At 33.3% G+C, this 26,046-nt stretch overlaps 12 protein-coding genes, 1 non-coding gene and 3 pseudogenes across 16 annotated transcripts, besides 7 other annotated features; 5 read left to right on the top strand and 11 right to left on the bottom strand.

Moving 5' to 3' along the window:
• Positions 1-13,874: part of a mobile genetic element that runs on past the window's edge.
• TVAGG3_0593280 (organellar and viral DNA polymerase type B) lies at positions 152-487 on the bottom strand (the record flags this gene model as incomplete). The annotated part of the gene is made up of 1 exon (XM_051239563.1): positions 152-487. One exon carries the CDS (start codon positions 485-487, stop codon positions 152-154), a length of 336 nt encoding a protein of 111 aa, XP_051097387.1.
• TVAGG3_0593270 (uncharacterized protein) lies at positions 1,207-1,569 on the bottom strand (the record flags this gene model as incomplete). The annotated part of the gene is made up of 1 exon (XM_051239562.1): positions 1,207-1,569. One exon carries the CDS (start codon positions 1,567-1,569, stop codon positions 1,207-1,209), a length of 363 nt encoding a protein of 120 aa, XP_051097386.1.
• TVAGG3_0593260 (uncharacterized protein) lies at positions 2,750-3,073 on the bottom strand (the record flags this gene model as incomplete). The annotated part of the gene is made up of 1 exon (XM_051239561.1): positions 2,750-3,073. The coding sequence occupies one exon, from the start codon at positions 3,071-3,073 to the stop codon at positions 2,750-2,752; it is 324 nt and encodes a 107-aa protein (XP_051097385.1).
• Positions 3,080-4,381: a mobile genetic element.
• TVAGG3_0593250 lies at positions 3,160-4,285 on the bottom strand (annotated as a pseudogene). The gene has a single exon. A coding segment is annotated over exon 1 (1,126 nt).
• On the bottom strand, positions 4,546-4,899 carry TVAGG3_0593230 (DNA/RNA polymerases family; the record flags this gene model as incomplete). The annotated part of the gene is made up of 1 exon (XM_051239560.1): positions 4,546-4,899. A coding segment is annotated over one exon (354 nt), but the record flags the coding sequence as incomplete, so codon positions are not given.
• Positions 5,231-6,005, bottom strand: TVAGG3_0593220 (uncharacterized protein; the record flags this gene model as incomplete). The annotated part of the gene is made up of 1 exon (XM_051239559.1): positions 5,231-6,005. A coding segment is annotated over one exon (775 nt), but the record flags the coding sequence as incomplete, so codon positions are not given.
• Positions 6,570-6,624: a mobile genetic element.
• TVAGG3_0593190 lies at positions 6,681-7,639 on the top strand (annotated as a pseudogene). Its single transcript has one exon. A coding segment is annotated over exon 1 (959 nt).
• Positions 6,681-7,639: a mobile genetic element.
• Positions 6,682-7,636: a mobile genetic element.
• Positions 7,707-7,759: a mobile genetic element.
• TVAGG3_0593160 (uncharacterized protein) lies at positions 9,112-9,846 on the bottom strand (the record flags this gene model as incomplete). The annotated part of the gene is made up of 1 exon (XM_051239558.1): positions 9,112-9,846. The coding sequence occupies one exon, from the start codon at positions 9,844-9,846 to the stop codon at positions 9,112-9,114; it is 735 nt and encodes a 244-aa protein (XP_051097382.1).
• TVAGG3_0593150 lies at positions 9,984-10,475 on the bottom strand (annotated as a pseudogene). Its single transcript has one exon. A coding segment is annotated over exon 1 (492 nt).
• A 657-nt stretch (positions 13,875-14,531) lies between the features above and the next one.
• On the top strand, positions 14,532-15,308 carry TVAGG3_0593130 (uncharacterized protein; the record flags this gene model as incomplete). Its single annotated transcript, XM_001328450.1, has 1 exon — positions 14,532-15,308. The coding sequence occupies one exon, from the start codon at positions 14,532-14,534 to the stop codon at positions 15,306-15,308; it is 777 nt and encodes a 258-aa protein (XP_001328485.1).
• A 75-nt stretch (positions 15,309-15,383) lies between these two features.
• On the bottom strand, positions 15,384-15,617 carry TVAGG3_0593120 (serine threonine-protein phosphatase family; the record flags this gene model as incomplete). Its single annotated transcript, XM_001328449.1, has 1 exon — positions 15,384-15,617. One exon carries the CDS (start codon positions 15,615-15,617, stop codon positions 15,384-15,386), a length of 234 nt encoding a protein of 77 aa, XP_001328484.1.
• Positions 15,618-15,635: 18 nt separating this feature from the next.
• TVAGG3_0593110 (uncharacterized protein) lies at positions 15,636-15,998 on the bottom strand (the record flags this gene model as incomplete). The annotated part of the gene is made up of 1 exon (XM_001328448.1): positions 15,636-15,998. One exon carries the CDS (start codon positions 15,996-15,998, stop codon positions 15,636-15,638), a length of 363 nt encoding a protein of 120 aa, XP_001328483.1.
• A 974-nt stretch (positions 15,999-16,972) lies between these two features.
• Positions 16,973-17,927: a mobile genetic element.
• Positions 17,928-18,410: 483 nt separating this feature from the next.
• Positions 18,411-19,610, top strand: TVAGG3_0593090 (protein serine/threonine kinase protein; the record flags this gene model as incomplete). Its single annotated transcript, XM_001328447.1, has 1 exon — positions 18,411-19,610. The coding sequence occupies one exon, from the start codon at positions 18,411-18,413 to the stop codon at positions 19,608-19,610; it is 1,200 nt and encodes a 399-aa protein (XP_001328482.1).
• Positions 19,611-19,770: 160 nt separating this feature from the next.
• Positions 19,771-20,801, bottom strand: TVAGG3_0593080 (peptidyl-serine phosphorylation; the record flags this gene model as incomplete). Its single annotated transcript, XM_001328446.1, has 1 exon — positions 19,798-20,760. The coding sequence occupies one exon, from the start codon at positions 20,758-20,760 to the stop codon at positions 19,798-19,800; it is 963 nt and encodes a 320-aa protein (XP_001328481.1).
• Positions 20,802-20,915: 114 nt separating this feature from the next.
• On the top strand, positions 20,916-20,987 carry TVAGG3_0593070. The gene has a single exon. It is a non-coding gene; the product is annotated as a tRNA-Cys (tRNA).
• Positions 20,988-21,212: 225 nt separating this feature from the next.
• TVAGG3_0593060 (calcium-dependent cysteine-type endopeptidase protein) lies at positions 21,213-25,589 on the top strand (the record flags this gene model as incomplete). The annotated part of the gene is made up of 1 exon (XM_001328445.1): positions 21,224-25,537. The coding sequence occupies one exon, from the start codon at positions 21,224-21,226 to the stop codon at positions 25,535-25,537; it is 4,314 nt and encodes a 1,437-aa protein (XP_001328480.1).
• Positions 25,590-26,046: the final 457 nt, after the last annotated feature.

Below are 26,046 nucleotides of genomic sequence, written 5' to 3'. Positions count from 1 at the left end.
TTATTTTTGGAATTTTGTGAAAACTCAACGGTTTGACACGTGCCCTAAAAATTATTTTACTCAGAATTTTGTGCTGAATTCAATAAAAATATATTTTAGGGTAGATGGTTAGATCTAACCCGATATCTACCCTCATTTCTACCCTCATTATTTATAACCGTTTTACATGGTAAACGTTATGAATTCGTGAGATTCTAAACAGTTTTGTAGCTTCTATTTCTTCGCTGAGGATATCAAAAATTTTAACAATGCCGAAAGTTTCTTTATACTTCTTCTTGACGTCAGATAGAAGGAAATCGTCAGCAGTTGGATAGTTTTTGTTCAGAAATGCTAACATGTCCATTTTATCTTCTACCGGCTTCTCTGCTTCTTTCTTTAAGTCTGCATAGTCGTTTCTCATACGTTCTATCTCTTTGACGGAGTAGTTATATTTCCTCATTGCTGCTTTACATTTAGAACATTGCGGATTCATTTTTGCGTTATACATTGAAATAAAACCAGCTAGAACAACCAAGGCGTCAATGACTTTCTTTAAATCTGAAGCAGTTGGTTTTATCTGTTCATGCCATACTTTACCTCTTCTATCTTTATCTCTTATCTGCCATACACATTTTGCAACTAATGAAACAAAGTTGTCGTATGTCTTAAACTCCCCAGATTTATATATGTCAGAGATGTTCTTATATACCATGTCGCAATCTTTGTCCATAACTTTATGGTTGCAATGATATCCTAGAAACTCATAATTTACCTTTCGTATGAACTTCTTTATTTCTACTGAGTCAGTTGGTTTCACTTCTATTTCATCGAATTCAGGAATAGTGAGCTTTTGTTGTTGGATTTCAGGCAATTTAGGTAAATGGTCAATAATGTCCTGCATTTCATAAAGATATTCTTCATTTTCTTCATCCTGTGCGGTACAGTCTAAATTACTTGTTAAAAGTTCCTGCTTAATTTTTTGTATTTCTGTTCCAAAACTATATGAAGAAGGAATGAAGTTTTTCATCTCTACTAACATAGATGTTGGATTCATGACTAACGAGTTTGGTGCTGTTGTTTGAATTGTTGTTGTGCCGATTGTTGAAATCATATCTTTTATACAAAATAAAAAAATAAATAAAAATAAAACTAACATTATTTTTTCTATCTTAAGGAAATTCATGAAAATTCATGAGGGTAGAAATCGGGTTAGAAATGAGGTTAGATCTAACCATCTACCCTAAACATTATTTTTTGGTCCGGGAACAACTTTCTCTCAATTGGAGCTGTAGCATACTCTTTGCGTAAGCGGTTCAGACCTTCTTCGAAGTCTTGGTCTCTCTTCGATTGAGATTGGAATTGGAATTGCTGGGGTGGAGCTTGCTGGAACAACCAAGGGTTGGGGAAGTAAGGCATAGGCTGAGGAGGGTAGTTCGGGAAGCCTTGTGGTGGGTAGTAACCTTGAGGTGGAAATTGGTAGTAATTCGGAGGTACTTGCTGGAACTGAGGTTGCTGAGGAGACTGTTGTGGTTCTGCAGCTTTCGGTTCTTCTGGCTTTGGAAGGCATTCAGGAAGAGGAACGTCAGTCATCCGTTTGTGTCCTGTCGGAAGGAAAAATTTTTCCTGTCGGATGGAAGAACTTTTTCTGTCGGAAGGAAAAACATTTTCTAAAGTTCGACCAAAAAGTTCTCAATTTTCGAAAATTTGAATGGTTTACGGACGGACAACTGGAAGAGTTCTTCCTGTTGTCGGGAAAAATTTTCCCTTTGTCGGGAAAATATTTTCCTGTCGGATGGAAGAACTTGGAATGCAAGAAAGACTTCCTCAAGCAGAATGTAAAAGGCAAGCTTGTTAACGTTTGGATAACGGGAAGGGCTGCCTTGAATCTCGAGATTTCGACTGGAATTCCAATTGAGGTACCAGAAGGCACTCCTTTCGATGGCATAAAGGACGCCAAAAGAGAAGCTCTTGTTGAGTTCCTAAACAAACGTCCTTGGATAAAAATACCAAACAAGGAGAACCCCCTACCCCATATGAAATTGGCAATTCAGTCTCTCCTTCACTACTCTGGTCAGCCGTTCTACATAACCTCAGAAGGCGACATCCAACCAGTTCAGTAAACATCTCATTTTAACTCACTTTTTAATGTTTTTTGTGAAAGTGTCAAAAATAAATTGTTTTCATGAGTTTTCTACGATGTTAGAAAAAAATGTTATTTTCTAATATCTTCACATTCAATACTTTTTCAGCACTTTTCCGTAGTTATATATGAAAGACAATTCGAGATAAAAGTCATAGTACAATGGAATAATATGTTGCACACCATTTGTTGTGAACCAAACTTGAAAGTCAGAGAAACTGTTACTAGGTGGTTCGTAGAATTTAGAAGCAAAGTCATAAAGGTCCTTACCAATACATAGAAAACTATTGTTGCTTGAACTGAAACTTGCATGACACATAACATTTTGAGGGTCAAACACGTTTCTATAAACCATCAAATCTGCTGGTGGAAGTATAAATTTAAATGGACCATCTGGTGGTAATGGTTCGTTCTGGTTTAGTAACCGAAGAAATTATGCCCAAGAACGTTTGTCTACTTCCCAAAATAAAAACTCTGTATCTCTTGGAGGGTTAATTTCAATCTTTTGAAATGAAACGGTGGAGTTCATCTTGTCATATTCTAGTTTCAGATAGTATGTTCCATTTAGTAAAGAGTCGTATTTTTCTTGAAATTCCCAATAATATTTGTTCATTTGAGTTTGAAAGTCATCTAGAGTTTTCTCAAGACTTTCTCTGAACGAACTGTAAAGATTCTCATTTCGTCAAATTTGTCTATTAGACCATTAGGACCTTTATACTGCCCATGAAAATATACTGCGAACATAAATGCGTTAGTTCTATTTGAAAACAAAACTCTTCTAAATCCTATTGCCTTTGCATCTGAAGGACTTTGAAGCCAACGAATTGGATAGTCAAACCTGTATGCTCGGGATGAAATTTCTTCATCTGAAATAGTCCTACCAGCATTTGTAAAGATATAGTCTAACGGTTTTGTATCTGCTACTTTTGTTCTTTGTTTTTCAACCTGAAGCATTTAATATAGGGTGTCCAAAGGTGTGTTTAGCACAAACCTGAATACTGCGAATAGAAATAAACAAGTTACATATATATAAAGTTTATTTAAATATAATCACCATTGGATTCAATCACGCGTTCGCAGCGATCGATCCAGGCTTGAAAGACACGCTTTAAATCATCATGAGAAAATTGCTCAAATTGCTCTCTTACAAAATTTTCAAGATCATCTGGACTCGCGAATTCGCGTCCTTCAGCTCTCTTTTTTAGCGTGCCGAATAAATAAAAGTCAGAGGGTGCAATATCAGGTGAATAAATTGGGTTTGGAACAACTTTGACATTGTTTTCCACCAAGTAATTCATTACCTTATGACTTTTGTGAACTCTTGAATTATCAAAATGAATTGCAAACTTTTGTTTTTGTTGTTTGGATTTCTCAAACTCATCAGAATTGATAATTTGAGTAAGAACATTGTCAATTAGATACTGAGCATTCATCATATTAGGTTTTTGAAGAATATCAATTGCGATGATGCCATTCACGCCCCAAAAAACCGACAACATCATCATTGGTGTGTCAATTTTTTCTTCGGGAATGTTTGCGGATTTTCATCCTTCGGGATCCACATGATTTTGGCTTCTGTTGCATATTGAAACCAAGACTCGTCCCCTGTTACTAAAAAGCGAAACTTCTTGGATTGATACGCAGCCAATATAGAGAGGAGCTCTTTCGAAGATTGGACTCTAGATTTTTTTTGAACTGAATTAAGGTTGTGCGGAACCCAACGTGTATACGCTAGTTTGTAGTTCAAATAATTGTGCAGATAATAACTGACTGTTGTACGTGGTATCTTTGTCATCTCCTCTATCCTTCTGAGTGATGCTCTTGGGTCTTCATCTAGCGCTTGAAGAATTGCTTTGATTTTTCTTTGATCCGGCGATTTTTTGTCAATTTTTATGATGGGCGCCTTTTTGTTCATGAAGTGATACATCCTAACATGATACGTTACAGTGGAATAGCTAGGAGCATCCATACCGAAGCATTTTACCAATGTCTCGTAGATTTTTTTACAGTCTTTGCATTTTTTGCAAGAGCTAGGATGTTTTCTTTATGATTCATTAAAAAAATGAAAAAAATCCCGCCAAAATTTCCCGCGAAACCGCCTCTTGTCTCAAAATTCATTTTATATCCCGGCATGGCGCCAAAATACAACTTACTCATCATATACATATATTCATATTTTTTATTATATATTTATAATCAGCATATATCTCCTTTAATAGTCTCATATAGAGCGCTGTGCTAAACGCACCTTTGGACACCCTATATATGTAAAAATATATTGTTTTAAAATGGTATGCCATATAGCTTCTTGAATTTGTTAAGAAGTATTTGAACGTATTTTCCATCTGTATCTCTAGTGTTTACATAAGCAAACTCAGCGTACATTTCAAATAAAATTAAAAATGTCACTTTTTTGAAAAACGTTTTTACTTCATGCAATGTTTTATTTCTGTGCCGTCTTCAAGTATGCCCCAGTACTTACGCTTGGAGAGGACATGAACTTCGGAAAATACCTTATCTAGCTTAAAACAGCCCATCTTTTCACCGACCATTCCCATTTCAATGAGTTTGTTGTATCCTTCTTCGTTCGTCATGAGTGCGTCAATGTTCTCATAGTAAACCTTCACTTTGGATTTGACTTCGGAGAAGAATTTGTTGTAGTTGTCAAGTACTGCCTTTGCGAACTGAGGGTAAGACCAATGTTCGACAATAGGTTTTAATGTGGTTACTAAGCCACTTTGACCTTGAGTGAATTCGTACTTCAAAACAAAAGGAGAAAACCTTTCAACAAAGTTGTCGACCTTCTCATAATGTTTACTCTTCATCTCTTGAGGTTTCTTAATGGAATATCCCATGTCGAATTCATAAGCAATTTGAGTGTCATTGCAAGTTTGGGGTTTGAAGCTTTCCTAATATCATACAGTTGTTGTATGACTTTTCCAACTGTATAGTTCCTTCCCGGGAACTCACCATCTTCGTTTGGAATTCCAGTCGGAATATATTGGACAAACCTCATGTACGCAGCGTTAAGGTCGACATAGTATATCTTTTCATCTGAGTCGAACTTGTCGCAACCAATTGGTCCAGTTTGTGGAAATTCAAGTGAATCTCTTATCTTCTGAGAAACTTCTCCTGTTATCTCATAAACATCGTCGAAGCAACCTGTTTCATATAAAACCTTCTGACCTAACTCAGATGCTCTCCAATACAATTTGACGTCAATTGGATGTCTCAATGGAAGTTTGTTTATAGCATCTTGAAGTTCTTGCAACCTCATTGGAAGTTCTTCTGGTTCAGGTTGGTATCCGAACATACCAACCCCCTGTGGAACTGTGTACTTCTTTTGTACTAGAACTTTGTCTGGAACAACTTTTGGTCTTGCTAACAATGAAAAGTTTGTTTCGTCTTTTGGTACAAAACTTTCTGTAAGCTTGTCATCTGGAATTGGTTCCAACAAACCTTTCTCGAAAAGAATGTTTACAGCTCTGACAATGTTGCACTTACTTTTACCAAAGAATGGGTTTGTAAGACTTTCGTTCAACATGAAGTGGTTGTGGACAATTACAATCTTCAACCATGGTAAGTCTTTGTCAACAACATAGTCGTCATGTGAAGAACCTTTAGCTGTAGGTATGTTGACTCGGATATTGACATTTGCCAACGGTGCAATTTTTGCCAATTGACCTCTGAGAATGTACCTTGTCTTCACACATGACTCAAGATACTTCATCTTCTCATCTGTAACAAGACCAGAGTTCCTGAGACATGTAAGAATACAAGGTTCATTGACAATTGTTTCAATTGAATTGTAAATTCCATACCTTGTCAAGTCAATGTCAGACTTATTTATGAAGGGTGTAATGCATGAAAAATAGCGTGACTTCATTTTTGACAGTTTACAAATGTAAAGTGTTGCATCCTTAAAAACTTGGAAATATATACATTCATGAATTATCTTGTATATTAATTGAAAATCCATAAAACCCTAACAATATTTTTTCTTAAAAAAACTATAAAAATATAAATAAAATTAATCGTTAAATAAAAATATTTGATATTAGAAGTTTATTGAAAAAATAAAAAACTTAATATTTTAAAGAAATACTTAAATAATTGAATGTTTTAACTTTTACATTATCATATAGACTCTCAAATTATTGATTGGAAACGGTTTGAGGGTTATCAATTTAAAAAAATTGTGAGTTTTTTAGATTTTTGGCAATGAGTTTTAAAAATTTGTGAGTGAGAATGTGTGTTAATGCTTGGCACTTTGAAGGGAAGATGTTCTGGGTTCACAATTATTAATGGGATAAATAAAATGATTATAAATATAATATATTAGAAAATAATTTGCAAAATCTCTCCATTTTTATAAATTTAATAATAGAAGTTGATCTATATAGAAAGAGTTTTATCTATTAAGTTTTTGGCTTTTGCCTTCAAATCATTAATATAATTTTTTTTCAAAAAAAATTGTTTTATTTAAAATAAACAAATTTTATCAAATAACTAGTATTTTTAAATTATCTTTTGAAAAATTGAAAAATTTACAAATTAAAAAATGGAAGACATCTTGGTTCGTCTCGAAAACCCAGAAGATCTTAAAACTTTTCAACTCCCAACCGTTCCCGCCGATCAGGTTCTCAACGTAATTGAAGAAAAATATCAAGAATACATTAATAATCCAAATGTAACTCTCGAAGATACGGCAAAAACACTTTCAATAGGAAAAGAACGTTTGAAAAAAATTTTCGTACTACTCGGCTATCCAATAAAAGAAAGAGGAAGACCAAAGAAAAAATTTTTGAGGAAGATGTATACAAAGTTTTGGAAATTAAAGCACAATATGACATTGGATACAAAAGGATCAAAGAATCATATTTCGAAAAAGTCGAAAGATTTACATTCAACGATGCTTTCAAAATTTTCAATCAACAACATTTGTTTACATTTCACAGGCATCAGAAAATCGATCCACATGCGTTGCAATATGTTAATCAATTGTGGCATACTGATTTGAAATTTCTGAAGGACGATAACGGTAACCTTCAATATTTAATTTCATTTCTTGATGACAGAAGCAGATACATTATTTGCTGGGATGTTTTCGATACAAAAGAAATGAAAAATACTGCCAGAGTATTTCGTCACGCAATTGATTTAGTCAAATTAGTTCCACATGGAATTCTCACAGATAATGGAACAGAATTCATTGGAAAAGATTTTGAAGCGGTTTGCCAAGAATTCAATATAAAACATTTCAAAACTCATCCGTACTCTCCAGAGGAAAATGGAAAAATTGAAAGGAGTTGGGAGACTCTTTTCAAGACAAACCCTGGAGTGAACGTCTTTGAGTTCATCCCCAATGTTGTTTCCCAGTATAATAGGGTATGGAAACACTCCGCATTATTCAAACTCTTTGGGGAGAAATTGACTCCATTTGAGGCCTGGGAAAGAGGCCCCAAATGGACAAAAGATCTCTGCGCTGAACCAGGCTTCGAAAAAAATCTTAGAGATTAACAAATAATTTCAAAAACAAGAAAATTCAAAAAATCACAAAAAGGAAGTTAAGGAATAAACACTTACATTTATTACATTTGGATTTTTTAAAAAATTCAGTATTATTTTTAGAAATAAGATAATATAGTTCTAAATAAAACAAAGAATGTTAAGAATGAAGAAGGAATTAGCGGATGCAGCCGAAGCACACTCACAAATTACTCTCAATATCCACTCAAATCATACAAAGTTTTGTCGAATAGTTTGATATAAAGACAAAAAATTTACAATTTTTAATTAAATCCGAACAATCTTACATATGCAGCTGAAGCACACTCACAAATTACTCTCAATATCCACTCAAATCATACAAAGTTTTGTCGAATAGTTTGATATAAAGACAAAAAATTTACAATTTTTAATTAAATCCGAACAATCTTACATATGCAGCTGAAGCACACTCACAAATTACTCTCAATATCCACTCAAATCATACAAAGTTTTATATTTTCATTTTATTGTTTCTTAATAAAGAATTTACTTTAATATTCTTAATTGTTTTCTTTTTTATATTTAATTTTTGATATCTATTTTAAAAAACTTATACAAATTCGAGTCAGCTAATAATTTAATTGAAAAAATAAAAAGAAAACATATAATTTTTAATCCGTCTAATTGAATAAGCAATATTATAAATATTATGTTAAACGGTTAATTTTTTCTCAAAAAAAATTATTTCGAATTTCCGAAATTTTTGACATTTTGGCTGAGAACTATGGTCTGCGAGGTACATAGATAGAATCAGTACCTCGCAGACTATAGTTCTCTATATGGCGCCGAAAATTTTTTGGTGAAATGTCGTCGCATTTCACCAAAAATTTTTCGGCGCCATAGGAAGAATTGGAGGGTGTGAGATACTATTACATGCTATAGTACTCACACCCTCCAACTCCCAATCAAAATCGCATAAAATTTGCTACTTATCTTCAGATTACCTCCCATTATAAAATATATCATTGCTATCTCATCGTACTATATTTCCACCCTATTGTATTTAAAAATATAAAATTTTTTGATAATATATTTTTATATCTTGAATTTTCAAACAATATATTCACAGATAATATAATGGGAAATCTATCTCAACCCAGCCTTAAAGTACCAAACTCCTGCTTGCATTCTCACTCACAAATATTAAACATCCATCTCCAAAAAACTAAATTCTTCACAATTTTTTTAAAATTGAGAACATAAAAAACGTATGCATTCAATAATTTAAGATACTAACAAATATTAAAAACTTCAAAATATCAGATATTAACGTTTTTCAATTAAAAAATATCATTTTGCTTTTCAATTCGAACATAAATCTTAAATATTTTTAATTAATATCTGATTTACAGCATTATTATCCATTTATAAATCTGACAAATAAATGACAAAACCATCAGAAATAGTGTCACCTTTTGTCAAAAGTGAAGTCACGCTATTTTTCATGCACAACACTTATTTATGAAGGGGAAGTATCCAGCATGTTGTCTGACTGCTTGAGGGTTAGGTTGGTACCATTCGAACTTGACACTTGCAATTCCTTCAATTGCATTCAAAATGTCTGAGTCGGAGTCAACCATTTGTTCTCTCTTTGTAGTCTTGAAAGCGTCAAGAAGTTTTGCGGCCGTTTGTTCATTGCCATGTGCATAGTAAATGTGACCATCCAAATCTGTTATGGTCAATCTGAGATTGTGTCCTTTCTTATTTCCGTCTTGAATTGCAGCAAGTACTCCCATGAAGCCTTCTTTGTTCTTTCCTTCGTCAAAGTTTACTGTAAAGGTTCGACCAGATGTAATTTGACTTCTAACTTCACGGTACTTCTCATATGCATATCTTGTTCTTTCCATAGGAGCATGTGCGTCTTCACCTTTTCCTTTTTTCCTTCTCAAAGGATGCAATTGTTCGTCATGTTTCCAGTAGAATCTGGCAAAGCCGTCGTGTCCTTCAACTTGAGGTTCACTAACATCGAAAGGCATGTCCATAAGACGTTCTTCTTCTAACCTCTCTAGTCTGTTTGGATAATTGGCACGTGCTGTTTCCAAATCCATTTCGTAGCGAAGACCAGACAATTTGTCATAGACTTTTATGGGTCTTCCCTTCCTATATTTAAAATTCTTCGAAACTCTCCAACCATATCTTTGTAACTCTGCTTTTATTCTAGCAGACTTTCTGTCCATTCTATATGGGGGCATTTTTATAAAAATAAAAAAAATATTTTTTTCTTTACTTTACATAACCGCCTGCTGCCATAAGTCTTTGACGCCAACCCATACCAGCTAATGAAGGTTGACTTGGTTTAGTTTGGAAACTAAACTTTGGTTTTGGTTTATCTTCAGTTTTTGGTTTTTCTTCTTATCGGTTTTTCGTCACTTTTCGGTTCCTCTGACTTTACTTCACTTGCAGGAACAGTTGTGTCGTCAACATCTTCATAAATATCATATGCCATTTGTTTTTGTTTTCCTTTCAACTTTTTGTGTTTGTTGTAAAGTTTAGAATATTTCGACTCTAAGTCAATGAGATGTTCTATAATGAACTGTTGGTCAGTGAAGTAAACTTTTCCATCTGTTGTCTCGAAAGCTCCTTCAGACTTCAATATTTTATTTGTGAGAGTCTGTTTCTTTTTTGAGATACTAGCCGTTCCATTTCTATGAAAAGTGACTTTATAGTTAGGGTTTGTATTTCCAGACCTGGCACTTTCTATTATTGAATTTTTCTCTTCATCTGTAAGTTCTTTGACAGGTTTTGACAATGGTTCTGAACTTTTTGTTTGTGGTGTCAAATCTACCGTTTCGACTTCTTCGGTCATTTCATCTCAGTAAAAAATTTTAGTTTGGTTTGTTTTCAACTGGTTGTTTAGGTTTTTTAAGTCGGTCTAAAACTTCCTGAGGTATAGAAAGAACTTTACAAACACGTGGTGTAAAAGGTGGTCTTCCATGACTTATTCTGTTTAAAGCTGCATTGTTCATTTCATCTCAGTAAAAAAATTTAGTTTGGTTTGTTTTCAACTGGTTGTTTAGGTTTTTTAAGTCGGTCTAAAAACTTCCTGATATAGGAAGAACTTTACAAACACGTGGTTTAAATGCTGGAAGCCGACAAATCCATCTTGAACTCATTTGTCTCAATGCTGCATTGTTCATTTCATCTCAATAAAAAACTTTACATTCCCCACGTTTGAGGCGGTTGAGGTTGGTTATTGTTTACCCACTGTTGTGCATGGTTATATCCTCTGTTAAAGAATCTTTCACCTTGGTCCATATAGTGTCCTGCTTGGTTATAGTAGTCATTTGCTTTGTTATAATAGTTCCTGCTTGTCTTCCTACATTGTCCATCCATCCTTGAACTTTTCCTCTTGTTTCAGGATTTGGAATAAGATTTGTTGCATCTCGTGCTACATCCCAACCTTTCTGTACAGTTTGTATAATAGGTTGTGCTTTCTCTTTCAGTATACCTAATGTACTCAAAATCTTCCTTCCAACTCCAAATACACCTCTGACTATTGTTCCCACTGCGGGTAAAAATCTGGAGCAACTCCTGCTAATGCGCCAAATAAACCCATTTCTTATAGGGTAAAAAATGACGAATCCAAACAAGGACCCCTATGTTTCTAAAGCGACAAAGAAAGCACTCATGATAAAAATCTTTAGTTCAACACCAAATGCTTGGTTTATGGATATCTGGAAAACATTCCGAGAGTTAGAACAGATGGACCTCCATACTGGTTAATATTTGTTGGTCAAAACACAAGATACTGTGAAGCCATACCATTATGGCCAAAAATATTTTAGATGTGAAAACTGCTTTGACAATATTCGTTGACAAATACCATCCAACAAAACTGACATCTGACTGTGAAAGTTCTTTCAAATCAGATGATGTAAAAAACTATCTGCGTTCAAAAAATGTAAACCAATATTTCATTGTCGACCAAAACCATTCTGTCTTGTGTCATTGACGGATGTATAAAAATGTTAAGAGACTTAAACAACAACAAGGTGGTGAAGCAAATGAAATGTCATATGACGACAAATATAGACACTTCTCCATGGCAAAGATGAGACAAGTTTTAAATATTTACAATAACCATAAACAAAAAGTTTGGGAAACCAACTCCCCGAAGAAATGAAAAACAACCCTGACTTAGAGAAAGACTATATATTTAATAATTTAGTCAAAAGAGACAAAACAAGAAAGAATGCCGGGCTTCAACTTCAGAAAGGTGACAAAGTAAAAATAAATACCTAAACGCGACCCATATGAAATACTATTGACTATGACAACAATGGGAACCCGACAGGTACTCACATTCGTGTTCGTAAAAATAGAAGAAATATACAAGAGAATATTATGAAGTTTTAGGCAAACATGGCAAATACAGACTGCAAGCAGAAGATAAAACTACTTATTGTCAGACCTCGTTTCAAACTTGTCAAAGTTCAAGGTTATACTTTCAAAGACAGTTCCTAACAAATATAAGACAACTCCTGACGATATGCTAAAGAAGTTGAAAATGACGACTAAGCAATTCTATACCATGCGTAAACTGTCATGTAAGGTGGCATGTATTCTTTACTTGTCCCGTTGTTTGTGTATATCCTGAAACGAAATGTGTATGGTTTCCTTCTCCCTGAGTGTCACTCCAGTAACAATTTATAGCAAACTTAACGTCGTCTTTAACATCATATCCTTTACCTTTTGTCATTCCTGACCAATCCCAATATTCTATGCTTATGCCAACCTGCTTGGATGTACTTAAATCTATGTAATGACTGTGTGCAGGTAAATTTTCACCTGAAATCGTTTTACTTCCACCTGTTTCCTTTGAAGAGTTTGCACAATACAAAAACCTGTCGACTATTTGTTCCCATGCACCAACACCAAACATTACTTGAGGACCTCTTGCATCCATAGATGTATAAATAGAACCTACTGGGTTCATTAAATCAAACATATGAGATATTATAGGATTGTCTCTTTTGAACTTAAAATATAGTGCAACTATTTCAGGTTTCTTCTGGTTTGTGTCAGAATATTTTTTATAATATAATCTTATGTTTTCAGGGTAGGTAAAATCTTGACTATAATATTTATTTCTGTCATCTGTATAATAATATACTATTCTCGTTTTTTCTATTGCATTATATCTTTTATATCTATAATAATCTAAATATAATGTTAGCTTTTGTTCATCTACATGTGGTGTTCTGTCGTCATCTCCATAGTCATAATAATGTGGTGCTGGAGCTGGGTCAGGCAATGTCATATCTGCCATTTCATAAACTCTTAAATATTTCTTTTGTTCGTCTCCATATAAGTTTAAGTAGCAGTTGTTGTCTAATGGAACTTTAACTTGTGTACCATCATTCTTTTTATAGCTTACATACATTTCATTGTTATTTTTCGGAATGAGTTTATACCGTGTACCATTTTTTAAGGACTGTACCAACTGCCATCTAAAATATTTATTTTCTTCATTGACAGAAAAGTCACCAACAATAGTTTCAATATTTTTTGTTCCTATCAAACTTTGGTATATTTCATTGACATATGTTTTATCTGCTTTATTTTCAAGGCTAACGTTTAAGTCTGTTATTTCAGAAGATGTATGTGTATGTCCAACGGCACTTTTCCTGTTTAAGGTTTCTTGTAAGTTTGTAATATTTGCAATGGTATGTGTATGTCCAACGGCACTTTTCCTGTTTAAGGTTTCTTGTAAGTTTGTAATATTTGCAATGGTATGTGTATGTCCAACGGCACTTTTCCTGTTTAAGGTTTCTTGTAAGTTTGTAATATTTGCAATGGTATGTGTATGTCCAACGGCACTTTTCCTGTTTAAGGTTTCTTGTAAGTTTGTAATATTTGCAATGGTATGTGTATGTCCAACGGCACTTTTCCTGTTTAAGGTTTCTTGTAAGTTTGTAATATTTGCAATGGTATGTGTATGTCCAACGGCACTTTTCCTGTTTAAGGTTTCTTGTAAGTTTGTAATATTTGCAATGGTATGTGTATGTCCAACGGCACTTTTCCTGTTTAAGGTTTCTTGTAAGTTTGTAATATTTGCAATGGTATGTGTATGTCCAACGGCACTTTTCCTGTTTAAGGTTTCTTGTAAGTTTGTAATATTTGCAATGGTATGTGTATGTCCAACGGCACTTTTCCTGTTTAAGGTTTCTTGTAAGTTTGTAATATTTGCAATGGTATGTGTATGTCCAACGGCACTTTTCCTGTTTAAGGTTTCTTGTAAGTTTGTAATATTTGCAATGGTATGTGTATGTCCAACGGCACTTTTCCTGTTTAAGGTTTCTTGTAAGTTTGTAATATTTGCAATGGTATGTGTATGATTCTTATCTGCTTTTGTCTCTAATGTTTCCTTAAGACTTGGTATTTGGTTAATATAATGTATATGAGTCTTTTTAGAATATTCGTTTTCAGCTCTTGTCACTTCACTTGACATTTTATTGTCAACATATGTTTTGTCTGCTAGTTCAGGATGAGTATGTTCTTTTGTTGCATAAGCATTGTTAGCTCTTTCTTCTTCTTTTGCTATTGCATCGTCTACATATTCTTTGTCAGCTTTGTTGTCAACATCTGCTTTCAAAAGAAGTTCATTTATAGGTTTCTCGTTTAAAGTTCCTTTTGTTGGATTTATACAGACAGTATGGTTCTTATTGTCTTGAAACAGAAACTCATCTGTCATTGGGTTTAATGTCAGTTTTACGTTTCCATCCTTCAATGACTCAGATATCTTAGAATAGTTTGAAAAGTTTGTTGTGTTCTTATTTAGAGCTTGCATAATGAGTTGTCGGTTGTGTTGTATTTCTCTTATGGAAGCAATATCTTTCGACATTTTTATTCTAGATAAAATATGCTTCCAATAGAAAAAGAAAATTCTAGAGTTGCTACAACTAAACCATTAGATGAACTTTTTACTAATGTCGGTCAAAAGTTTGAGACAGATACCGTAAAGCATGAAGGCTATCGTTTTGACTACCCATTAAGATGGTTAAGAGACCCATCCGTCACAAAAGCTATTGGCTTTCGTAGAATGAAGTTCATTTCAGAAGCCATACATGGTTTCCCATTTACGGTCGGTTTTGAAGTTCGATACTATAACAAAGAAAAACGTATGTATGAGAAATTTGAACAGGGAAAACTTTTACAAGTTAGTTTGCTTATAAACTTAGAAACAACTCTTCAAGCTTTTCAAGAAAAAATAAACGATATCTATATTGAATATGCAAACCAGTATAACATTGACGAAGGAGAATACCATCTCGATATTATTTATGACAGGAAAAATGCAACTGTTAAAATCAATAAAATAGAAGACCTTGGAGAAAACGTTTATATTTATACAAAATATAACAACTTGGCATGGTATAGATTTATGAGGATGTTAAATCAGCCTGCAGCATATCCAGTACACCCGGACTATTATGAAGTCGAAAACCCTAATGGAACATATGAAAATATTTTCGACCCAGATGCTATTATTGTTCATGCTTCATTTTCTGGTGCGCAAAACTCTTTCTTATGTCTGATGAAAGACGTTTACGAAAAACCTACAAAGTTATATGAACCGCCGAGTGGAAGTATTTCAGACTTTCAAGTATGTTTACTACAGATGGAAGAAAAAGAATAATTCCATTATACCATGCGTTTTACTTAGAACTTAGTTTCATATACAACTACTATCGAACGATAAAAATATAACTTTTTAATATACCGGTTGTGGTTGCCAACTTGACTGTGGTGCAGGTTCAGGCTGTTGTATTACAGGAGCTTGTTCTTCTGGTTCAGGGTCTTTAGGTATAATACCAACAAACTGACCTACTCTTTTCCCAATATTTTTGACACCGTTCCATACTCCTCTTCCGACAGATTTTATTCCATTCCATATACCTCTTCCAACATTTCGAAAGAAGTTTCCTATCTTACTGAAGAAACCCATTTTACTATATGTAAAAATCTAATGTCCGCCTAGTCTCTTACGTTTCCTGTTGAGTTCCATAGCATTCTTTAACTGGAGCTCATACATTCTGTTTCTCCTCTGGTAGAAAACATATTCTGGGTCAACTCCTGTGTTCGCGTCATCTGCATAAAGTTGTTTATATCCCACTTCAGGGTTTGTATAAAACTCTTTCCATCTCATATTTGCATACCATGGTGGCAAACCTAACGCAGCGTCATTTGACATGGCAGTTTGCATTTGTACATCTGTTGGCACTTGACCATAGTTTGCCATTGCAGTTTGTATTCTAACTTCATTTGGAATATTCTCTGGGTTTGGTTGTCCAGGTTGCTGTGCATTCGCTAAGTTCTGTGCGTCCATTTAATATTAGATAAAAATATCTCTTACGAGTACATATGCTGAACATTTGCAGGCATTGGTTCATCTTCATATTCTCTGTACTTTTCTGCCACGTCAAATAAATAAATGACACAATGGAAAAAACCTAAAACAAGTAGTCCTATTTCAAACCACATTTACTTACTAATAAAATTTCTTTATTGTGACACTTTCTCCGGTTTATAGGACCTCTCTCATATTCTATCTTGTCATATATAAACTCATAGTCATGTATGTCCTCTAGCCATTTCATGACACTTTCCAAACCACTTTTATCGGATGTAAAGTAAAAGCATGGATGGTTATGTATAACATCTAAAGTTTCTAAAGAGTCTCTCAAAGTCCAGTCTACTTGATATTGAAAATCCCATGTGTTATAGAACGGCGGGTCCACTATAAAGAAAACATTTTCCTTGTCTTTATATTTTTCATACAACTCTGTCCAATGACATCTCACAAACTCTATACCCTCAATATATTTTTCTATGTCCTCTTTGAAAACATTTGTATAGTTAAGATATAAAACTTTTGACATAAGTGTTTCAATGTCATGAACTCTTATAGCACCACTATATAATAGTCTAGCAGATATACTATCCCAGTCTATATATTCTGCTTTTTTCAAAACCTCTCTCACAATATTTTTCTTATCTAATGGTATACGTTCCATCTTACCTATAGGTATCTTTTCTTTTAACTCTTTCAATATATTGTTTGTGTCTGGAATATGTTTGAGACGGTCCATATAGTTGTCGAAGTCATTGCATATAATCTTTGAGTCTGGGAATATTGTATGGCACAAATGGGATATATAGAAACTTCCACCGAACAAATCTACAAATGTTAGACCATTCGGTAGTTTCTTAAGTTGTCTCAATATAATATCTTTACATCTACTCTTATTTCCAAAGAATGGTAACGGTGGTTTTGTAAAATTCATTTATATATAATAATAAGAGAAAGGGACAGACTAGCCCATTGTCACTTTTTAATTTAGCAAATGAACGCTTATGGAGTGGAGTTTTTGGGTAAATTTGATTTGCTTATAAATGAAATAAAATCAAAAGAAACCATATTGGCATTATATTATGCAAAAATAAATGATCTTACTTAGTACTTTTAAAGTTAATTTCAGAAAAAATTTGACACAATGGTATCCGGCACATACAAGTGGTGTACAACCAAAATATAAGTTAGTTTAAACATATATTGCTATATCTCATGATCTTACTTAGTACTTTTAAAGTTAATTTCAGAAAAAATTTGACACAATGGTATCCGGCACATACAAGTGGTGTACAACCAAAATATAAGTTGGTTTAAACATATATTGCTATATCTCATGATCTTACTTAGTACTTTTAAAGTTAATTTCAGAAAAAATTTGACACAATGGTATCCGGCACATACAAGTGGTGTACAACCAAATCTTCGACTCGATGAACTTGTCATCGAGTTATATTCCAGTGTTGTTCCTTCATTCCTGATTAAGTTGCAAATTAAAGGTCTGGATTCAGAGAGAAGTGTTAAAGTTATCAAAAAAGTCACAAGAGATTTCGAAGAAATGACACAATTTAAAAAAGTCGAATGCATCAGTATGCTTGAAGCTGTTCAGAAAGGTCTGAAAAATGATACACTTGATCCCAACATTGTTTACTCAACATTAAAAATATTATTGCAAAGAAAACATTTGATTTAATAAACATTTAATTTATTATAATTAATTTTTTATTACAGTATAGTAAAAAATGCTATAAATAAATTATTATATTTTATTAAAATGTGACTTTTAATAGTAAGTGAATAAAATAAATCAGGAATTGGGAAAGAAATAAGGTTAATTAAAAATAATGAAAATTACAAGTTTAAGGTTAATGAAAAAGTGACAATGGGCGAGTTTGTCCCCCACTCATAATAATAATGTTTTTACCCGAAAAGTGATAGAAAAGTGACAAAACATGAAAACATATATAATTTGTGAAAAGTGAAACAAAAAGTGACATTTTAAAAAGTGACACTATTAATATGATGTAAATAATAACGGTTTTGGTTTTGTCACCGGCTGGTCGGCTGGGGTTCGGTCCTCCTCTTGGGTCTTGGGCAAAATTTCTTAGGGGCTAGAGGGCGCAACGCGCCTGGAAGCCCCACTTACCTGACCTGATTGCGACGCGAAAATTATTATTCTATTTTACTTGATAATGATCTTCAGCGAAATTCATGAGGACATTAAGAAAGCTTGATAATAGAGTAAGTAGATATATTTATAAAACGCTTAAATATCAAAATTATTAGGTCAGATATCCTTCAATCATGCCAATATTTCGTAGCAAAGATCTGAAAAATGGAAGTGTTTTTTATATTGTCACTTTTAAATTTTAAACATAAAAAATTTGAATGGAAAATATACAGATTGTTGAGCCACCACAGATTGGACCATATAAGTTTCGTGGCACTGTAGGAGATGGCGCCTTCTCTGTTGTTAAATTAGTTAAGAATATCGAAAACAATCAATATTATGCATGCAAGATAGTCCCTAAAGCACGTTTAAACACAATCCATCTCGAGAAACGTTTCGAAATTGAAATAAGGATTGCACAGCAGATGCATCATCCTGGTATTGTAGAGCTATGTGATCTTTTGAAAGATGATAACAACTATTACGTAATCATGGAGTTCTGTCCAAACGGAGAACTATTCCAGTTCATTGTTGATAGGAACAATCTTTCAGAAGATGAAGCTAAACCGTTATTCAGACAAATCCTCGAAGCCCTCCAATACGTTCATTCACATGGTGTAAGCCACAGAGACCTCAAACCTGAGAACCTCCTTATCGATAATTTGGGTAGAATCAAAATTTCGGATTTTGGTCTCTCAATTTTCGTTGATTCTCAGGGTCTTGTGAAAACACCATGCGGATCTCCATGTTATGCATCGCCAGAGTGCATTTCTGGACAACTGTACGATGGAATGACTACAGATGTTTGGAGCGCAGGCGTTATTTTGTATGCTATGCTTACAGGTCAGCTCCCATGGAAGAAGAGAAATCAAGCTCAGCTTTTCAAACAAATTAAATCAGGAGATTACACAATTCCTGACGAATTATCCTCGGACGCAACAAATATGCTTACTAGACTTCTTACAGTTGATCCAAAGGCACGAATAACAATTGAAGAAGCATTACAGCATCCATGGCTTCGCGGGTGTGACCAGCAATATCCTACAGTTCGCCAGATAACACATTACGTTAATATCATGAAGGTAGATTACTTCTTCGATCGCGTAATTTCAAACCTCAACCTCAGCGAGAGCCAATTACTTACACATTCTTCTCAGAACCTCAGCTTCAACGCGATGTCGAAGATGCTCACCGGATCTGCCCTTCCTAAAATCAGACAAAAAACGTCGCAATCTCACGAGCGTCCTACAAGCAAAGATGTTAAGAAGCATTCATCTGCATTATCCAGAGTTGTATCGAGACAGCCATCTAAAAAGAAGATTATTAGCAACTTTCCTATCATGAGAACCTCTATGAAGTCAATACCAAGAGCTAATGTACAAAAACCAGCTACAAGACCAAAGAAGATTGTTGTGTAATTTATTTTTTTGAATTCAATATTATGTTTTATACTTATAAAATCGATAAAATGCAATATACTATTTCTTGCTTAGTGACAGCTCTCAATCTTTAATACATTGAGTTTTCGGAATTGAATAATTTAGAAAAAAACAGTAATTAATGAAAAAACAATACAAACAAACAATTTTATTAAGAAATAGCATGCTAGTTGGGCACTGCTGCCGATGGTTCTTTGAAATTTGAATAGTCGAATGCAGCTGGAATGTTATTCCAGTCGTAATTAGGCGTGCTTTGATTAGTAATTTTAGGAAATGCCGATTTGAATGCCGTTTGCAGATAATTCTCTATTTTTTTGTAATTTGGAGGATCATTAAATCGCATTTGCTTAATATAAAAGTAAATTTTGTAAAATTCTTGTGGACAGTCTTTGAATAGTTTCTCTGGCTTTACTTTCTGTTTAATATCTAATACTAGATTTTGGTTCTCTTTGGGGTTCGAACCTCCCAAAGCAATCCATGGTAGATCTCCTCTCAAAAAATAGACCCAAATATACAGTAACGATTCAATATCATCTCTTCGTGATGAACTTACTCCACTTAAAGAATTGATAGAAGCAAAGCGTGCATTTCCCACAAATGGGCACCCAGTTGTATATCCTACATGCGAACCAGATGATGGATCAATATATCGCTGACTAAGTCCGAAATCGATTAAACATATTTCTGAGGGATTATCCTTTCTAATAAGGAAATTTTCGGGTTTTATATCATGATGAATGTATCCATGTCGGTGTAAATCCTCTACACATTTTAGCATTTTTGTTGCCACAGTTAAAGTAGTATAAAGAGAAAATTTACCGCCACAAATTTGAAGTAATTTATATAAAGAGTTACCCATTAACTCCATTACCATTACAATATGATGGTTGGTTGATCCGCAATAATAAATCTGAGGGATCGTCTTGGAATTTTTCATTGATTGGTATATATCGTATTCATACATCAAACTTGGCGTTTTGGAATTCAATGATTCGAATTTAATGGCAACTTCGCGTTTGTTATGTTCATCAAAACCAATGAAAACACTAGAAAAACTACCAGTACCGATTTCTTTAATAACTTTATAGGTCCCAATAATAGAATGAACAGGTAAATCAGATTTTTGCATAAAATTTAGTTGAATAAAAGTGACAAAAAACTCATAGAAATTTTTGCAAATGGAAAATTATTTGAAATAACTTGATAATAATAAATTAATACTTTTTGATGTTTTGGACTTTGATATATTAATCTTAGTATCTTTAATTAAAACAAAATTTCGTGGGGGTAGTAGCTCACCGGTAGAGCAAGGGATTGCAGATCCCTGGGTAGTCGGTTCGATTCCGGCCTGCCCCTAAATTTTTCTTTTTTTCACATCTATAGTTTAAATGCCACTTTTTTTGTTCAAATTAATTTCTTTACTAATACATCTCTCTTATTTAAAAATCGAGTCGAAGCTTCCGAAGTAAGGGGATTATCCTATTGAATTTTTTAGATGCTTACATTTGTAAACTATTTAAAAATTAATAAGTTTACAAAATTTTAGTTTAAAAAGGGGAATTAACTGAAAACAAACGTATAGTGAAATATAAATGACATTTAAAACGCCCGATGGACTCGACAAAAGCAGATTTCTTAAGTATCTGCTTCAATACGGAGTAACCATCATCGTGGTGTTCATTTTTGGTGCCATTATTCTTCATTTTTCATTTAATTGGCGGCCAATTTTAAATGCCAGATACAAAATTTCATACTTAATCAAACGTGAGCCATTCAGTGAAGCATCACTAATATGTGAGCTCTGCTGGTGGATAGTGTATTTCGCTCCTTACGTACTATGCATCATATTAGGATTGTTTATCTGCGTAAATTTAACACCAAAAGTAATAGGCGTCGATATCTTACTAATTCCTCTCGTTACAATGATGTTTATCTTCACAATGATGAATTATTCCAAAAATGGTCATAAATTAACATTTTTAGCAAAATTATCGTCAGGAATAGCAATGTTAGTATATTTCGTTCTTACTGTTATACACCCATTCATTATTCCTCAAAAATCATGGAAATCTGAAGCACTCACAAATATTTGGCCATCATTATGGATTTATGTGTTGTCAATGTGCATAGCTCGACTTAAAATGAATACAGAAGAAGTTTCTAAGACAATAGAATCCGAAAAATTTGAAGTAAGAATGCTACAGAGACTAGGAAAGGGCCAGATTGACCAATACACGACAATTACAGATCCATTCTACTTAGTGATAAGATTAGGTGGTACAGGCATTGCAGCACTTTTAACTTTCGCATTGAATATCAAATTTATCATGAAATATAAGCAAGATGATGACTATCAACATGCGACAATATCTACAGCAATTCTATTTATATTTTTCGATGTTTTAGTTCTAGTTACTCAAAACATTGCTTTTTCATTAGAAAATCAGATACCAATGATATCATTTATCCTTATTTTGAAGATAATTACAGTATTCATGGCTTCAAAGTATTGGATTCTCAATCAATGTATCGTTTTTATAACGCTTGGAGTTTACTTTTTCACCAAAAACTTCCAATCGATATTTGATAGGATTCACGGTATCGCTCCCATCGTAGAAAACGAATACGCGATCGACCAATCAGTTCTCCATGCAATTCACCATGTTTTTGAAGGTCATCATATGTATAAGACGTTTATCAAGATAATTTACCTATTATTCAATATCGCAACGTTAATAGCTCTTATATCTGAGATCTATGTATACGAAGTCAAGGATGAAAAACCTTTGGGAACTTACAAAGAATATGAATTAACCCAATATTGGGTAATTGTCTCTGTAATCATCCTAACAATATTTACATCGCTTGTATTAGCAATGTGGCTTACAGATTATCAATATGGAATGCCAACTTTCATATTTAATATTTTTCCAATCTTTTTGTTCTTTTTAATTGCAGTAATTATGTTATCTTTCATGTTGGGATTACATATGGATGCTTATGACCTTAGAGTTTATGTTTCTGTCGCTTGGAGTTTCTTGATGATCCAAATTTTACTCAAAAGAACGTTCAAACTTCAATATATTGAATATATCTTTACTGATTTTTCAGCAGCATTCGGTCCTTACTGGGTTTATACGCTTTATACAGGTGTTGTCTTGTTATTAACAATTTTATATTTTGTTTTTATCTTTTGCTTCGGAAATACCAAATTTATATCAATAGCTGTTTATCTAATATTCATATTCCTGTTCTCCATCTATAATTTGGCAACACAAGAAGATAATAATTATTATTTCAAGACATTTATCACTTTAATTGTATTTTTGTTTGTTTCTTGCATCGCATTAGTAGTTATAGCCTTTGTTTACTTCAATTGGAAGTATGTTTTGATTATTTTTGGCTTAATTGTTTACGGATTAAGTCTTTTCTTTTCATATTGCCGTATAAAGAGGAATAAGAACGAAATGACGTTAGATCATTTGATAATTATATGTGTTTCATGGCTTATTTCCTTCATTTGTACTATAGTTGTTGCAGCATCAGGTATATTCTACTTTTCACACATTGTTTTCGAAGTTTTGATAGTAACATTATGTTTTGCATTGACATATTTCTTCGAAAGCAAGTCATTTGGTGCTCAAGCATCATATATTGTTACAATTATTTATACAGTTGCTATAACTATTTCATTTATTTTCAAATCGAAAGATGCTTATTATTCTATTACTTTTGTTTTGTTTTCTTTGTATTTCTATGTATTATTACATACATACAGAGCTATTAATACAACAAAGAAAGGCTATTCCATCGCAGTTTCCGAGATTTTCTTCCCTGTTAATATTTACGGAAATTGTCATTTGGAAAAGAAGAATTCTATGTCATTTTGTTTCTGTGTTTTGTTTTATGTACCATGGATATGGGGAATAATAACAATGACATATACAAATTTCGTTGAATGGGGATTAGTTTTGCAAGGAATTGCTTTTGTTGTTCCTTTCTTTTTGGCTTGTTCGAAATTAATTGATATCGATCTGAAAATCGTTGAAACAATGCAGTTTATTGAAATGCATACATTGCAGCATACTGTTAAAAGCGCAATTAAGACTTCTTGTGTTGATTTCCATAACAACATCGAAGGAAAATCTTTCTTTACTCATGATGAATATATAAGATTTGTTGATAATGATACAAACGCTGATGAACAAAAACACAAATATGTTTTGGCTCTTAAAGGACAGATGTGCGTTTCTTATGATATTTACTCTAATAATATCGTTGGAACAATAAGAGATTACCTACATAAAGTCAAAGCGAAATGGGATTTCATTGAAAAAGAAAATTTCACAGTTGACGATTATATTGAACTGTTTGAAGTTTACAAAGCAATAAATAACAAGAACAGATCATTTAGACAAGAACAAAACCAGTTAATACAGAAAGCATTTGAAGCGCAAACAGAAAGAAACAAACATCATTTGCATGCGATTGAAAGATATGAAAAAACTAATAAATACTATGATGGCATGTTGAATTTCATGGCAAAAGAAAATGTCAGCAAATTCGAAGATCCTCAACTTCCTCCTCAAGTTGAACCAAGAGTTAGTGACCAAAAACTCTTTGCAAACTCCGTTTGGAAGAGAGCTGAACATTTCTTTAGCGGACCTTTCATTGGAGAATTCAAGACAGATGACATTATTTGTGGTGATGTCGATGATTCATATTTAATGGCTGTTTTATCTTGTTTATCACGCGACAAGAATGTCATCAATGATTTGTTTAAACAACCTGTGAAATTGGAAAGAGGAATTTTCGCAGTACATTTCAATTATCTTGGAAAAGATATATATTCAGTTGTTGACTCAATGATCCCTATCGAAGGAGGATTCATAAAACTTTCTGGCCCTACTTCCGCAGCTTCTTCTGCTTGGTTCGCTTCAATTGTTGAAAAAGCTTTCTCAAAAATTTCTGGCGGTTTCTCTCAAATCGCCGGCGGTTTTTGCTCAAGTGCTTTCAATATGCTGTGTGATGGATATTCTAATTTGATTGATTTGGACAGCGACAATGGTATTGAGATGAGAGAGAACGGAGAAATGTTCAAACTCATCAAAAACACTTTGGAAAATGGCGGTTATGTATGTGCGAGTAAATTCAATCCAGAATTGAAGAAGCAAAGTTCATATGCCATTTATAATTACGTTGAATGGAAGAAGTTCCAAATGCTTCGATTGAGGAATCCTTACAACATCGATGAAGATTCAGTTGAAATGCCGAAAGATTCTATGAAATGGCAAGAAAACAAAGACTTGAAAGATTTGTGTCATTTGAGTCCAACAGATGATGGAACGTTTTGGATTCCGTTCTCAGAGTTCATTTACTCATTCAAGTTCTTATATACATTTGATAGATTGTTATCTTCTTATTTGTATGAGATCAAATCATCTTTCAAACACGACGCAAATGATGGAGCTCATCCTTACAACGAAAACTGCCCAGACATGACACATGTCAACAACATTTCCATCAGATTCAAGAAACCAACAAGAATCAAGGCTGTTTTGGAAAGATCAGGAGCACCAACATCACTCAAAGCTTATCTTACATATAACTACGGACAACCTGTTTCGAGAATCTTTGTTGGAAGAGAGTTCAGACATGTTAATTTGCCTTCAAAAATGCCGATGATCAACTTTGAATGGTATATCGATAGATGTGAATATCCATGGACATTGACAATCACAAGAAATGCTCATGGAGAATCTTGCGATTATAGATTGAGATTATATTCAGATAGAGACATCGAAGTTGATGTTATGAATATAGGTCAGTTCATTGATGAGTTTGATGTTAATTTGCCTGAAGTTGAACTCAAGAGTCAGGCACCAGGACCACAGTTTAATCATTAATTTATAAATTTGTTTATTATTTATATAAATATTCTGTTTGTTAATTTCAAAATTTAAATTTGTTTATTATTTAAGGCTTCTCTCCGATATGAAGAGATCATTCTTTAATATGAAGTAGATTTTAATAAGTAGACTCAATAATTTCTTATAATTCGTCTCTATTCCTAACATTCAGAAGCCATATAGAATATGAAATACATGTTCATATTCAGGATAATGAATTTAAATGTTTTGCTTTCATGTTTGTTCAAAAATTCGAAAAACTCAATTTAATATAACTAGTTTATCATATTCTTGATAAGGAAACTTTACATTTGAAGATTTTCGATCTCATATTAGTGATATCTTTGTTTTTAGAGCCATATATCCGAGAAGAAAAAAAAAATGTTTCATCTAACAAAATAAAAATGATTGAACTCTATATATCAATCATTTATATTGAATCTCTGAATACTAGAATTTCATTAAAAATGTATATTTTCTTGATGATAGTTTTCGTTTTTTATTGC

This window comes from Trichomonas vaginalis, chromosome II, assembly GCF_026262505.1.
Source record: "Trichomonas vaginalis G3 chromosome II, whole genome shotgun sequence".
Classification (NCBI taxonomy): Eukaryota; Parabasalia; order Trichomonadida; family Trichomonadidae; genus Trichomonas; species Trichomonas vaginalis.
This window is presented reverse-complemented; position numbering and strand designations above follow the sequence as displayed.